This window comes from Delphinapterus leucas, chromosome 2, assembly GCF_059928025.1.
Source record: "Delphinapterus leucas isolate spDelLeu-1000000601 "Yukka" chromosome 2, BTC_Dleu_Yukka2, whole genome shotgun sequence".
In the NCBI taxonomy this organism is placed as follows: Eukaryota; Metazoa; Chordata; class Mammalia; order Artiodactyla; family Monodontidae; genus Delphinapterus; species Delphinapterus leucas.
In genome coordinates this window covers 54827434-54843470 of record NC_143130.1, presented here as the reverse complement: position 1 = coordinate 54843470, position 16037 = coordinate 54827434, and the positions used below count along the sequence as shown (strand labels likewise).

The window sequence follows — 16037 nt, the reverse complement described above, 5'->3', positions numbered from 1 at the left end:
CCCATCAAGAATCACACATTGCATTTAGTTGACATGTCTCTATTTTCTTTAATCTAGAAGAATCCTCATGCCTTTTAATGTCTTTTCCAACTTTGGCATTGTAAGTTTTCAAGTCATTCTAGTTGTCTTCTAGAATATTCCATAATCTGAATTTACTGAGTTGTTTCCTAATGTTTAGATTCAAGTTAAGCATTTTTGGCAAAAATCTCAGACAATGTTGAGTCCTACCAATTGAACTCCACCAGAGGGCACCTGATGTCAGGTTATTTCACTAATGGTCTGATCCCTTGGGTTAAGTTCCATTTTACTCTTTGTGATTAATCAGCAATCTGTGGGGTGATATTCTGAGACTATCTGTGAATATTTTATGTTCCTACATCAGTTTACCCAATGATTTCAGCATCCATTGTTGATCAGGGCCTTACTCAGTACATTGGTGGTTACAAGGTGGTAATTTTTCTAAAACTACCATTCCGTCTACATTTGTTACGTGTCATTCTTCTGTACAGAAGTATGTCCCCTCCCCACCTGTTTAAATATTACTATGGACTCACAGATCCTTTTTAAATTCGAAGTATTATAATTCATTATTATTTCTTCCAACGCTCAGGTAGTCCCCAGTTTGACCACTGGGAGTCCCATCAAGGGGACTCCTGTGTTCCTCTGACATATCCCTATCAGTTTTGGGCACTCCCTTACTTCCTGATAAAATAAGATGTTCAGGTTTCCTCTGGTCCTTTCCAAGTACCAGCCCTGATTCCCTTTAACAGAAAATGGTATTTAGAAACCAAGATCTAGGTGTTGGGTATGCTCATTGCTATTAGGTTGTCACTGATTCTTGGCCCATTGATCCAACACAACCCTATATTTAACATGAGTGCATTCTGATGCCTCCAACTTGAATCCAGTCACATCGGCTTCTTCCTAATCTTTCCATAAAAATTCATAGTTGTGTCACCCTTCACCTTATTATTGTTGGTTTTAATCTGCTAAATGATCAGCTTGGACCAGATGGTATCTAGGTCACTTCTGGACCCAGGATTCTTTCTGGCTTATACTCTTGAGAAGGACAATGGCTTCCCACAGAGAGCCTTGGAGTAATCATGACAGCCAATCTAGGAGCCGTGCCAGTCTTTGCGATGCCAAGTCAAAGAAGGCTCTCTAAGGGTCTGGCTGCCTCCATTTCCTGGGTTCTCAAAGACACATCCAGGCCCCAGGTCCAGGGCCAGACAGCTGGACATAAATCCAAGGTGTCCAGATTGCAGTCTAACTTTCTCTACTCACCCTGTGTGGCCATTCTGGTCATTCAATATCAAATAGTTTGGACCTGAACTGAAATGGCAGTCAAATGCAAGATGAAAAGGAGGCTGGTTTTGGTTTTAAATAACAAACCTTAGGTGTCTATAAATAAAACTCTCTAAGGGCCATCAAAAATAAATAAAACAACAGGAAAGATTCAGGTTGTTATTGTGACGTAAACTAGTTGCAGCACATCTTTGGAGGATCAGCTGAGATGTTCTGTCCTGACGATGGCAATCTTCCTCCTGCATTTCCTTCTTGTCCTCTGACCCTGGAGCTGCAGCCTAGAACTACATAAGGAGCAGAGGCTCAGCCTTGGGAGACTGGAGCCCTGTGTTTGCTTAACTAACCCCATGTGGGGCCTTGGGCCAGTCGAGGTGGAGGTGGGTACTTTCACAGGCGCTATCAGGCTCAACTCCCCTTATAGGAACCTGCCTGCGGATTCCGTGCTGCACTAAGTCAGCCCAAGGGTCATCTCTGTCTCCACTGCCCCAGCAGGCAGTGTGGCCATCCAGAACCCGACTGCATGCATCTCCAGTGCGGCACCTTGTCTGACTGCGTGTGAAGCTCAGCACCGTGCCTAGCATGCAGCAGGCACTCAGTAAATGTTTGTGTGCTGAAAAGAATCAAGCCACTGGGACCAGCAATCCATCTATTAACACCTCTAACCAGAACGATCACCCTAAAATACCAAGGTCTACTCAAACCCCTCAGCCTTCCTGCACCCCAGCCCGCCTGCAGCAGAACACCTGAACTCCCTCCCCAGAAAGCCCCACACCTCCACAATCTGCCCCAATCACTTCCCAAATTTCTGTCTCACTGTCTCCTCCACGACCTCTGCCCACCCTCTGTGCTCCTGTTGGCAGATGGCTGCTGGGGTTAATAATTTGTTCTAGGTAGAAGAAAATGGGGAATGGGCCTACTCCTAGAGCAGAGGATTCAAGACCAAAGGGAAATTGCCAACTAAAGTACAGAAACTGCCTGTTCATAAATGACCCATAGGGTTCAGAAAGTGGACTGGAATTCATAGGAAGGCTGTGGGGGCCTGACAGTGAGCTTACTGTCAGTACCTGACTGGCCAATGTGCCAAAGGGCTGCCAGGGTGCTCTGGGGCTGCAGGAGACACAAGGTTGGTGGGACTGGAACTAAGAGAGTTTTGCAAGTTTTCACCAGAGAGCTGGTCTCCTTTTGATCGTGGGTGTCATGAGGTCACTCAAGGATCCCAGATTCTGCAGGCGGGCTGGCCTCCGCCTTTGCACTCTGTCCTGCTACCACGACAAAGGCAAAAGGGTGCTCCCTGCTCTGCCTTCTCTTCCCTGGAGTTCACAGCCCTTTTCCCTCCTATCTAAATCCTACTAATCCTGAAAGCCCTGGGGCAAGGACCACCTTCTTCACACCCAGTAAGTGTCTGCGTTACAGCCCCCAGTTAGGTAACAAGGATGCCATCTTGCTTCACAGTTAGCAGCGTTTACTTGAGCACTGCCCAGTGCAGGCCAGCCTGTCAGGCACTGGGGTTGAAGATATGGATGCTGCAGATGGAACCAGCTCAGGGAGTTTATGTCTCAAAGGGAAGAGCTGTGTGTGTATTGAATGTGCATCTAGTCACCTTTCAAGGACTAAGAGTATGTGATGTTGACCAGAAAGCCAGGAAAGAACACCTGCAGGAAGCCTCCTGTGCTTCTTTGGGAGGTACTATTTATCAGAAGTAAATCATCAATAACAAGAGAGTGGCTGTGTGTGGCACTGAATTCTCTAGACATGAGGAAGAGGAGGAAGCAGATGCTGCCAGTTCCTAAAACTGAGCTCTTTCTAGGTCTTACATCCACCAGAGTTTCTGCAGTGTTGAAATTTGTGAAACTCAAGCCCAGGGAGAGGTAGCAAACAGCAAGAAGTCAGAAAACATGATGACACACTCAGAATTCAGACATGTTTGTGAAAAGACTTCTGGGCTGGATGGTGGTTAGAAAAACATGTAGGATTTCTACCTGGTCTTGGGTTAGTCTGAACACTTTCACATATACAAGTTACTTTCCTTTTGGTGCACAAACATTATAGGGTGCACAAGTGTTTCCAAAGTGGCAGAGAGGAAGAAGGAAGGAGAAAGGATGCACAGTACGCCTGACATGGAAATGTAGCCCATTACTTATTTATGTTTAGTCTGGGCAGGATCACAATAAACCGGGTTCTGAGGTGGTGAAGCCAGCAATTGTATAATTAAATCCATGCACACTGAACTGCAAAATCAAAGACAGCTCGCTGTGGAGATCCCCGAAGTTCAACAATGTCATGGTTAAGGCACATCTCTCTGGAGGAAACAGAGAATATGCTCACGCTGGTCCTTAAGCATGAGCCCTTTCAATTCTGGGCCAAACAGAAGGAAGTACTGCTCTCCCAGAAGACACTGTATGATGACTTAAGAAACTTGCTTTCCAAGGCAGTGGTGGTGACCAGGACCAGTTCAAGAAGGACTAGGGCACTTGGCTCATTACAGAAAGTGATGTTTGGGGTTACCTCTGCATAAGAAGGTCTCCTTGTTCTGTGATGGAAGCTGTGGTCCAGGAGGGCAATTACCTGCCTTCACATAATGCTGCCTGAAGCCTCCATACAAAAATAACACAGTGAATGAGCCAGTGGACTACAATGACATCTCTCATGCTTTTATGTCAGTGCAACCCTTATGGTTGAAGAATATAATTGTTCATGAAGGGCTGAAATTGACAATGTTTTTAGGCTGGCTTTAACCTTGAGAGATGTGGGGCTGGCAACTGGGCCCTGAGCAGACACAGAGAAGGGTTCTCTGGCCAATGCTGGGGGAGGGGTGTGCCTCTGCAATTTTGAGAACCCACAAGAGCAAGTTCCAACACTGCCTCCTTACTAGGTCTCTACTGAGCCCACGAAGCAGAATCTGCATCTCTTCTCCCTGTGTTCCCATCTCACTGTCCCTTGAGGGGACAGACGAGAGCTCAATGACAGCACAGCATGACACAAAAAAGGCAGTCAGTAGAATTAGTCTTTCCAGTCAAGACACACGTGTTAAAACGGGGGAGAAATACATAGAATGTTCTAAAATGTATTAATGAACCCTTGGTCTACATAAAACCCAAAACTTTCTTTTTGTGGGTAAGCAGATTCCTGGGTGGTGGTTCCTTGTTGAACCAGCCAGGAAGACAAGAGCCACCTTCTGACATGTGAAGGAACAGTCAGGGCACCAGACATCCGGAGGAGTGCAAAACCAACAGGTCTAATCTGAAAGGAGCAGACTCATTAAAAGGGCTGAAGAACAAGCCAAAAGAAACTCTAAAAATGAAGGTGCTCAAAGCAGCAGAGCCAGTCACAGAATCTGAAGACACATCCCAGGCCACCTGAGTGATGTCAGTGCTTGCACAGAAGGGAATCTGTGCATGAATGCCAACAAGTTGGGGTAAATTTCAAGCCTACAAGTGTCTTTTGGGAGCCCAGACTGTCAGAGGAGGCTCTAAGTGAGGTGGAGTCAGCTGGACAGAGGATCAGCACACTGGAGACAGCAACTCTGGTCCAGTCTCCCTGTGCTGGTGAGGGCCATGGCAAACGGGAACTATGCCCCACATCCTCGGCCCTGGAGAACCCTCCATGCAAGGCTTCCAAACACCTACTGCTCAAGTCCCTGCACCCTGGCAGGGATAGGCTCTCAGGAGGGAGGGGGCATTGAAAGTGAAAGGATGAGAAGGAGCCTGGACCTTGACTGGCCATCTGCCTGTGCACGTGAGGTGGCCACGGCGGGCAAACCAGGCCAAGGGCAATGGAGCAACAGCCATAAGGATGGTGTCATGGGCTGAACTGTGTCCCTGAAAAAGATATGTTGAATCCCTAGTACCTGAGAAAAAGCTTATTTGAGCTTATTTGGAAACAGGGTCTTTATAGAGGTAATCAAGTTAAAATGAGGTCATTAGGGTGGGCCCTCATCCAGTATGACTGGTGTCCTTATGGAGAGCGGAGATTAGACACAGAGGCAGACATGTGCAGAGGGAAGATGATGAGAAGACACGGGGAGGATGGCATGTGGCTGGAGTGATGGGTCTACAAACCAAGGAACACTGAGGACTGCCAGCAGCCACCAGACACTAGGAAGCGGCAGGGAGGGGGTCATCCACGGGAGCTGTGACAGGGAGCACGGCCCTGCCAACACCCTGATGTCAGATTCCAGCCTCCAGAACTCAAGGCAATACATTCCGGTTATTTTAAGCCAAGCAGTGTTTGGTACTTTGTTATGGTGGCACTGATACAGATGGTAACAAGTCAAATGACAATTGGAGAAGTCAAGACCTGAGAATCCGGAACATTCCATCAACAGAAGCCCACAGATTAAGAAAGGAAATGAAAGAAGCAGAGATTCTTGAAAGCCAGAAGGATGTCTCTTAAGATAAGCAGATTAGAAACATAATAAAAAGGTGGGAAAGGGACAGTAAAACCAGTCATTAATTTAGGGAAAAGCCTGGGAGGACTCTAGGGTGTAAAAGGAGAATTTCGAAAATGACCTGAGAATACTAAAGGGAGTAAGAGAAGGGAGAGGAAAAGAGAAAGGGGAGGACAGCCTTCCTTCTAAACTCAGAAGGAAGATAAATTAAATGACTCACTTAAACAACTTAAATTAAATTAAATTAAACGACTTAGTGAGAAGAAAAAAATGAAATCAGTTCTGACAAAAGCCTGCCTGCTAAAAATATTATAAATGTCAGAATTAGTAGTGGTTAGCTACCAATATAATTTCAAACAAACAAACAAAAAGGGAAACATAACCAAGGAAGCCAGATCAATAAGAAATGTAAGTACAAAAATAACTTACAAGCAAACCTACAATGGCATTTTAAATAGTCAACACGGAACAGTCTGTTGCCTCCAAGGGCACACTCAAACCTGAACCCTGTAGGGGAATCTTCTGGAAGTTGAGCTGTGATCACATGATAATACCTTCCTGGTGACTCTTTGCAATGCATGCACAGAACTTTTTCAAATGACCCTCACAGTAACCCTGTAAGCACAATTTGCACATAAAGAGCCTCAGTGAGGTGACCTGTTTGAAGGTAACAGAACCAGGATCATGATTCAGGTGCCTAATGTTCTGTCTGGTCCCTGCCTACCAGGCACCATGTTCATTCACATGGCCATGGAATAGCTGACATGATTTCAAAGGCATTAGGAGAGATAACCAAGGTGACTCAATAATGATAAAGACCCTTAACCACAACCCCCAAAATACAACTATGCTAAATCTTTGTGTTCCAACACAGGTCAAATTTGTAAAAAACAAACCCATGAAAATTCAAGAAAAATATTAGCAGGATATGATAGGTCAAATATGCAAAAAATGAATGGAGGACACTACAATAAGAATGGGAGATGACCAAATACTAGGGGACAGGAGAACGAATTCTGTTTTCAAATCAGTATGAACTTGCACATAAATTGATTACATTCTGTGTAAGAAGCAAAAGTAAAAGGAGAAAAAGGGGGAAAAAGGGCAAGCCTCCTACATATCTTATGCCTGGACAAAGGCAAAGTAAAGGTAGAGACCAATGACGAAAGCAGAATTAAAAGGTGTCCAATTATTTGGCCATTAAAAATGCCCTTTCAAATAATGCTTGGGTAGGAGAGAAAACCAATTCACAACAGTAGAATATATTTTTAGAACAACAGAAACGTCACAAGTAATGGGGAAAAAACGAACAACTCTGATCACAGAGTGAAGCATGATAAACTAGCTCTGCCCTGCTTAGAATGGAAAGCTAAAAGAAAGCAGGGAAATGAAAACAAAATTAGACTAAAAATAGAAAAACCAAAATGAAGTAAAAACAAGGAAGTTGGTAAATAAAACCAATTCTAGAGTTGTTGGAAAATAATAAAATTGATAATCAATTGACTAAAAATACAAGTACCTTAATAATCTAAGAATGAAAATGACAATCTAACAATGGCTGAAAAACAATGTTTAAGTTGTGGGAGATGTCCGCAGCCAGAGCTAACAAACCAAATAATGATGTTGAAATGCAAAATTTAATTCCAAAATAAAAAATTCTCAAAGTGACACAATAAGAGAAAAAACAAAACAATGTATATGAGACAAACAAATAAGGAAACTAAAGAATCACTCTCCAAAGGCTCCTAATTCAATATAATTCTTTTTCAATCCAATCTTCAAAGAACAAATAGTCTCTGAGTTACATACATGGTTACTTAACAGAAGACTCACTTTATGAGTAAAACCAATTACTTTGCAAGAGCCATTAAAATTCTAGCCAACTGCATGCAAACACATGGATGCAAAAACTGTAACAAAATCTTCTCTAATGGAAATCAACAAGTGAACTCAAAAGGTTTCAGTTCTGCAACCAAGGAGGATCTATACCAAGAAAATAGCACTGTTGGTAGTAACTTATGGAAAACCATCAGCACATTTTGTTAAAGAAAAGTGGCCCTCTTTCAATCATCTGAATGCCAAAACATAGTTAATAAAATTTATCACTTTTTCTTCGCTAAAATCCTTAAAAATAGATAAACAAGGTTTGTTTTAAATCAACATTGTGCTTTTTTCCATGTAGTATTTCAGTCATTCCTTTGAAAAATAGGAAACTTACCAAAAAAATCTCCCTTCCAACTCAAGAATTTTGCCAATAGCGATATGCAAGAGAGAGAAAAAAAACAAGAAATAAAAATACTATCTCTGCAGTTACTAAGCTATTCAACTTTCTGTTGAGAGAACCCTGTTTCCTCAACTTTTAAATAAAGACAAAATTTCTACCTCACAGACTTGTATAGAAGATTAAAGTAGAATATTTGGCAAAGTACTTTGTTAGCCATGAAGTCCTATGTAAATGGAAGTTTACTACATATATAAAATTTTATCCATCCATCTATTCACCTATTCATCCATGCATCCATCCATCCGTCCACCCACCCACCCATTTTCCATCCATCCATCCATCCATCCATCCATCCATCCATCCAAGCAACCAACTCCTCATCCTGTTCCAGGCCCTACAATGAGGGGCAAACACAGGGTGAGCAAAGCTGGACAAATCCCTGCTTTCGCGAAGCTTCCAGTCAAATGGGGGAATTGACATTAAACAAGAATGTCACCAGAACAGACAAGCCCAAACTTTGTTAAGTGCTCTGAATAAAACGGCAGGAAGCTCTAAGAGATGGAAGGGGGTGTGTGACCTGGCCTGTGGGCTGGGGCAGGCTTTCCTGCGGACGTGGCGTATGGCTGAGGTGTGGAGGTAGTGCTGTTGTCCAGGAGCAGCGCTGTGCTGAGCATGAGGAGACAGGCATGCTTGTCCCTGTTGTGTGGTGTCCACCCTGCGGGTAATCATGGCCAGTAGAGTTCCCCCTGCTGCTGGACATTTGGGTTTTGTCCTCCTAGTTTCTCTTATAGATAGCAGTGCTTTGAGCAGTACAGTTGCGGCAATTACGTTTTTTTTCTTTTGAGTTACATCCTAGAGGTATCTTTCAGAAAGGAAATACCAAATTCAGAGCTGTTCTCTGGGAGAAAAGAGTTTTATAGCTTTTGTCACATGACGCCAATTACTTTCCACACATACGGAACCAATTTATAGTGCCAGCAGCAAGGATTTGGTGTCCCTTTCTCTTTGACGCTGCCAAGTGCCTAACTCAGCACTTGTATTTATTTTTGCGAGTTTAATAGGTATGTGATGGTACTTTCAAGTCATTTTAATTTGAATTTCTGTAATTGCCAATAAGATTGTATATGTTTCCATGCCATGAATTACTATCTGTGTTTTCTCATGTGTAAATTAACTGTTCGTTTCTCCTAACTTCTTACCCAAGGGCATTTGTGAGCAATGTGACAGCAAGGGCCGTGGCTCTGGCTTGGGCACTGCTGAGTCCCAAGCAACTAGCAGGTGATATATAAACACTGACTGAATTAAACTCAATTATCAACTGACGTATAGTTGAGTCAATGGTGTTTTTTGGATTTCAGTTTCTGTCAATTCTTTTTTCTCAAGTATCTGCTAATGTTTTTCTTTTTTTAAATTTCTTTAAAAATATAATTTTACTATATTAGTATACTATAGTAAAATTATATTTTACTATAAATAAGTTTAATATATATATCGTTTATCTTATTTGTGACTATATGTCTTTATACATCTTCATATATCTTTAAAATTTTGAAATGGAATCATTTTCTTCTATATCTGGAATAAATGTGCTTTTTGAAAGTATATTCTGATGAATTTCCAGTGCTTAACTTTTACCTGTCTGGAATTTATTCATATCATTATGAATGTACTTGTCTATGCTGATATCCAATAGTTCCAATGACATTTGATAATGTTTTCTTATTCTTTCCTGATTGTGTTTTCTAGTTTGTCAGATAAGTTCAAATAATAGTTTTAGTATTTCTGCATCTCTATGAATCATTTTCTCATTGTAAACTAAATGTAAGTGGTTTGTATAACTGCTGTTTTGTATTATGTTTGATGATCTAGTGGGACAGGCCACCAGGAACACCTGCCTGAACGGTTACACAGTGCACCTGCTCAGCTCTTCTACCCTGTGACCCTCACTATCTGTTCTCAAGTTCTAGGAAGCACTCTCCATGTGGACAACAACACAGTGGTGAGTCTATTCCACAGAGAAAGCGTATGAATGGGGCATGAGAGTGGGGAAAGATTTGGTATTTGGAAACTAGAGAAAACAGTAGGATAATTGGCTAAATTTCAGGGCACAGGAAAAGTGGAGCTGATGGAAGAGGCCCATAATAATAATTCTGAGTTTGATCTCATAACTCTCAGAAGGCAGGTGAAGGCTCTTCCCTTCACACAAGCCAGCAGTGAAAAGGCCGAACCACAGGCAATCAGGCTGCTCCCAGTCTGCCTCTCACCTGCCAGGGCCCTACTGCCCCAGAGACTTACATCTGCTCTGTGAGACAGTACCACCTGCTGTGAGGAGGACGTGAGGAGCTGAGAAGGTGCAAGGTGCAGTTGTAGAAATGTTCTGGAAAGTGTAAAATTCTTGAATAAGACTCTTGTACCAAACACTAGGCCTAACCTTGGGCAAGGATGTTCCCCAGAAACCTTAGTGCTCACAATGTCAGTAGCCCTTGGTCAGCTTCTCATGAAGGCCCCAGCAAAGGCTGAGAAACCACACTTGCTGCAGCCTGCCCTTTCTGAGTATCCCATGTATGCAAATCCTCAGACCCACCAGATCACTCTGATGGAGAAGGGCTGCTTCAGCTCCCAGAATGTGCAGCCAGGATGTTTGTGCTTGGGCACAGATACAGGCATCTGAATGGCCAGTCACTAGGAATGTTTAACGTACATCATAAGCCAGAGCTGATCCAAAAATGACAATAGTAGTAGTAGTAGTAGTAATAAGTGATCCTCTCTAGGTTTGCTGCCAGATTTGAAATCATTAGGGACTTGTAAAGAAAATTAATAATTCCCCAACTGTGTAGTTTCAGAATCAATTTCAGCTCTTGTGGACTTACTCCTATACTCAGAACAGCCCAGCATGCCCTCCGGCCCAGCCCTCTAACTGCTGAATGGGACAAACACCGTGGTTAGTTCAGGCCCTGCTTAGGCCTCTCCTGGCATTTCTGTTTTCCTGCTCCTTCCCGGGTGTGCCAGCATCAAAGTGTTGTTTCTCATGGCAACAAAGCAAACATTGACAGGACAGTCACCAGGAACACAGGCCAACTCATTAAACATTCAGGCAAAGGTTTGGCGGTTTTCCAGAAGGGCACCCATGAGCCAGAGCCAGGAACAGCTTTGGCCAGGTCTGACTTGGCTTTGCTTTTGCTCTTTTAAAAGTGTCCAGACCATGTGGTGTGGGCTCTCAGACTTTCCTTTCCAAACACCATCAAAACCTAACTGAGCAGCCCGCCCGCTGCCAGTGGAAAATCAACGTGGGCTTCTCAGCCATTCCCCGTTTGCCAGCAGAGGCAGGTTCTGGCAGCCTGAGAACTAGGCTGTGCCTGACACAGAGGCTTGGTGAACCTCGACTGGCCGTGGCTTCCACAGAGGCAGCAATTACATTAAAAAATATCAACTAGCTAGTGGGGGAGGCAGAACACAAATACAGAAAAAAACAAGATGACTGCTTCAGCAAGGTCACTGCCATGAATGCCAGCAGGCAAGGGAGTTTTCAGGCTGTGTACACATGGCAGCAAGGCACCCTTTCAGTGCCTGCCCTTGTCTAATATTCTGAACAAAAAATGCCAGTTCAACTCCACTGCACACCTGGGAAGGTCAAAGCACTTACCTCTGGTTTCTGAGTCATCGTTCCTGACACTGGACCCCTCCGCGCTAACCCCCTCTCTTCTGCTGGCAGCACAGAAGGAAAGTGTTGTCACAGGTTAGAGATCATGGCAGCCAGACACACTGGCTGCACACACTGCACACACTGGCTGCACACAATGCAAGGCCCTTGAGTCTGAAATTCACTTGAATAAAAAAAAAAATACCACCTGCTTTGTGGAAGCCCAAGGAGTCTTTATGACTCAGGCTGCACTGTAATTTCATTTTCTCTTCCAATTCTACCCAAAAGGGCAAAGAAGAAGAAAAGCAACATTGTCTTTTCTTTGTCTTCTCCTTTGCAGAATGCAATAATCACTTCCATGCTCTATCCCTATCTTGGCAAATTAGCAGGAGTTACCCGTAGAAAAGATCACAGACACAGATGTCAACCATTTCTGCTTTTAACCTTAAGCCAAGAAAATGCAAGTCACTGGGTACACATTAGAATCATCTGGGGAGTTTTTAAAACTACTGATTTGGGTCCCATCCCAGAGATTCAGATTTAGTTAGTGTACGGTATGGCCTGTGCATCAGGATTTTTAAAAAGCCCCCAGGAATTCCAATTACAGAAAAGTGTGAGAACCACTGATCTACATGAAAGACCTGGGAGGTACAGTTCAGGAATCATGAAATGAGAAAATCCCCAAGTTAAGAAGGCTCAGATTCTGGTCTGAGTATCACTGTTTAATATTTTCTGTTCTTGGACAAGTAACAGAATATCTCTAAACCTCAATACTTTCATCTGGTAAACAGATTATATTTCTCGCAATTCTTACTAAAGTGTTGTATGGATCAAATATGAAAAGAAAGTGCTGGGAAAAACACTGAACACTACACACATGTAAGGGTTAGATGATCACTATTTATTTCCTTTTGCAACATGAAGCTGATGTTTAATGTTTATTGAGCTCTTATTATGTTCCAGGCCTTGTGCTAAGTGCACACCTGGCCTCCAAGGTAGATACAATGATTAACTCTGTTTATAACTGAGACCAGCCAAGGCACAGACAGCTAACAAGTTATGGAAAATAGAATATCAGTGTTCTCTAGAAACTAGGAAACCAACAATGATAAGAAAAAAGTAAAAAGGAAATAGCAATACATATAATCAAAAAGATGGGAGGAATAAACCAATATGACAGGTCCCACACAAATGTGAGTTGGGTGGGTTCCTCTTTCAAAAGACACAGTCTCAGATGGGATTAAAAACTCAATACTGTTTACAAAAAATACACCTAAGACAAAATAAAAACTGAAAATAAAGGCTGAGGAAACTTAAACAAGGTTGATGCAAAGAAAAAAGAGCAGTGTGGCCATGTGAAGAGCAGACAAACCCAATTTTAAGGATAGAAGCATCGACAGGATTAAGGCAGATATTTGATATAATGAAATATGTTAAAATGGGTCATAAACCAGGTGTATGAAGCAAAAACTTCTAGAATTATATGAAGAACTAGATAAAAATCAGTAGATGAGGAAACCAAGCCTCAGAGATGTAAGTAACCAGATGGAGGTCCTAGAGCAGTGAGGCCTGGAGCCCAGATTAGAGCCAGGAAGTCTCCTGCCAGAGCCTCACCTTGACCACAACACCATCAACCAAACACTCAGAGAAGATGTCAAGAAGGTTTCAGTACAGATAAAAGCCAAAATGAATGAAGGAACAAACAAAGTAAATCGTAAAAAAATAAAGAAAATCTAGGTCCTTGGTAGGACCACTAGAATATATAAATCCCTGGCTGGTCTGATTAAATTCAAAAGAGAAAAAGTAAAACTGTTCAACATCATAAATCAACAGCATAAATGGGAATATAATAACTACTAATATAGAAGAAAAGAATTACCAAAAAAGGTAAATGTAACACACTATGATGGCAAATTAAAAAATCTAAAGGAAATGGATGATTTTCTACCAAAATATAACCTCCTGAACTGCACATAAGCAAAAGCAGACAACCTGAACTGATCAATGACTTCAAAAGAAGTCCCAAAACAAAGACCTGCTTTATCTAATCAATCTTTAACAATAAATAATTCCTATGAAACTTCTCCAGATTGTAATAAAATGGGAAGTTCCCTAAGTCATTCTGTAAAGCTAACATAGTCTTATACCAAAATCTCATAAAGATAATAAAAATAGAAAATTATAGGTCAATTCACCTATAAATACAGATGCAAAAACTGTAAATAAAATATCAATAGGTCAAATCCAGCCATAAAAACACCAATTAGCATTATTACAAGATTTCAATATTGGGTCAATATCTATCATCATCATTCATTACATAAACAAATTAAAGTAGAAAAGCTCTGTGAATATATCCATAGCTGCTAAAAAGAGATCCAACAAAATTCAGCAACATTTCCTAATAAAAATCCTAAGCAAAAAGGAATACATGGAAACTACCTAAATATAACAAGTCTATTTACCAAAAGTCTACAGCAAATGACCATAAACTGCTGATGCCAAGACATTTAAAAACAGGAAGAGAGATACATCTGCTCTTTTCAGATGATTCAACTTTTGACATTTCTGCTGATAATCAGTAAGCCATGAAATAAAGTAAGTTAAATAAATATTAGAAAAGACAAGACAAACCTGCTTTAAATTTGCAGATGACTTGATAATATACCTAAAAGTTTCAAGGAACTCCTCTAAAAACTAGAATTAGTAAGACAAGTTGGTAAGCGGACTGGGTAAAACAAATAAATAAACAGAAGAGCTTTCCTTCATACCAGCAACGTTAGGCTGGAAATGGGTAAGAATTATATATATTCCATTCAAACAGTGGCAAAAACAGTAATAAATAAACAAAATAGTTCAGGAAATCTTTATGAGGAAAACTATAAAATCCCATCAAAGAACATAAACGCAGCACAAATTGCCATGGGAGTCACCATGGGAAATGCACAAAATGGAAAAACGAATGTCTGATAACAGTCAAGATATTTCTGAAAAAAGCAAATAAGGAGTAGAAAACTTGCATTAACAGGTTGTAAGGTTTAAATGAAATGCCTATAATCAACACAGTATAGCACTTGAACAGAAACAGATTAATAGGCCAGTGGACCAGTGCAGAGAATCCCAAAATGTATACAGGCATATATTGGGGGAAATGGCATTAGTGACATTTCAATTCAGAGGGAAAATCAAAGTTTATTTTAAAAATTGTGCTGGAATAACTGATCATCCACCTAGAAGAGAGGAATCCTAGATTCCCTCCCTCAAACCACATATACAAATAAATACAAGAAAAATCAAAGCTTAAAATATAAAAAATAAAAGAGTAAAAATAGTATAAAAGACTCTAGGAGAATATTTATATAAAATCGAGGGTGAAATGACTTTCTTATATAACCCAAATGCCATAAAGGAAAAAACAAACATATTTGATTATATATTCTTATATCTTTGTTATCTCAAAAGATAACAGACAGAAGACAAATAATGGATTGGGAAAAATATTGGCAACATGTATGATAAACAAAGGCTTAAAATCTCTAACATACAAAAAGACTCTCCAAAATGAGAAGGAAAAGGTGAGTAATCCTTGAGAAAAATAATCAACAAACTGTAACAGGCAACTCACATAAAGGGAAATGCAAATAATTGATGATGATATGAAAAGATGCTCAATATTATTAAGAATAGAAATGTGGACATTAAAACATGGAGATTCCATTTTTACCCATCAGAGTGATGAAAATTAAAAGGCTCCTGGACATCTAGTGCTGGCCAAAGTATGGGGATAGATATCCCCATGTAAAGCTGGTGAAGGTGTGAAACCAGAAATAATCCAAATGTCCACCAACAGGAAAAGGGCTGAGTCAACTAAGCTACATTCACTCTAGATTTAAGGCACGTATTTAAAAGAATGAGATGTAGCCACATTGACTGATCAAAAGGGGGAGTCGGTGATAGAGTGCTAAATTTAAAAAGTCAAGTTGAAGATAATGTAAACAATGCAATATTATTTTTGTTATTAAAATGGTAAACTAACTAGAACTAATTCCTGTATGTGTTTTTTTCCCAGTTTTATTGAGCAATAATTGACATATGACATTGTATAAGCTAAGATGTATGACCTGTTGATTTGATACATTTATATACTGCAGAATGATTACCGCCTGTAGCCTTAGCTAACACCTGTACTATGTCACCTAATTACTATTTCATTTTTGTGGTGAGAACATTTAAGCTTTATTCTCTTGGAAACTTTCACGTATATAATACAGTGCTATTAGCTGTAATTGGTGCTGCACATTAGATCTCTGGAACTTCTAGCTGAAGTGACCAACACTTCAGCTATATGACCAACATCTCCCCATTTGCCCCACCCCCCAGGCGCTGGCAAACCATCTACTCTGTTTCTATGGTTTGCCTTTTTTAGATTCCACATGTAAGTGAAAACATACAGTATTTGTCTTTCTCTGTCTGACTTCTTT

General features: G+C 41.1%; 1 protein-coding gene across 9 annotated transcripts in view; it reads right to left on the bottom strand.

Annotated features, from left to right (window-relative positions):
- LRRK1 (leucine rich repeat kinase 1) overlaps positions 1 to 16037 on the bottom strand; it is a 122993-nt gene that overhangs the window by 51238 nt on the left and 55718 nt on the right. Inside the window, exon 1 of one of the 9 annotated variants that reach the window (XM_089906904.1) lies at positions 11560 to 15931. The exons of the other annotated variants lie outside the window; for them this stretch is intronic. Coding sequence (XP_089763030.1) covers positions 11560 to 11577 — 18 coding nt within the window. The 5' untranslated portion in view covers positions 11578 to 15931. Of the gene's footprint in view, positions 1 to 11559; positions 15932 to 16037 lie in introns of those variants that run through there. 9 annotated transcript variants of the gene reach the window in all.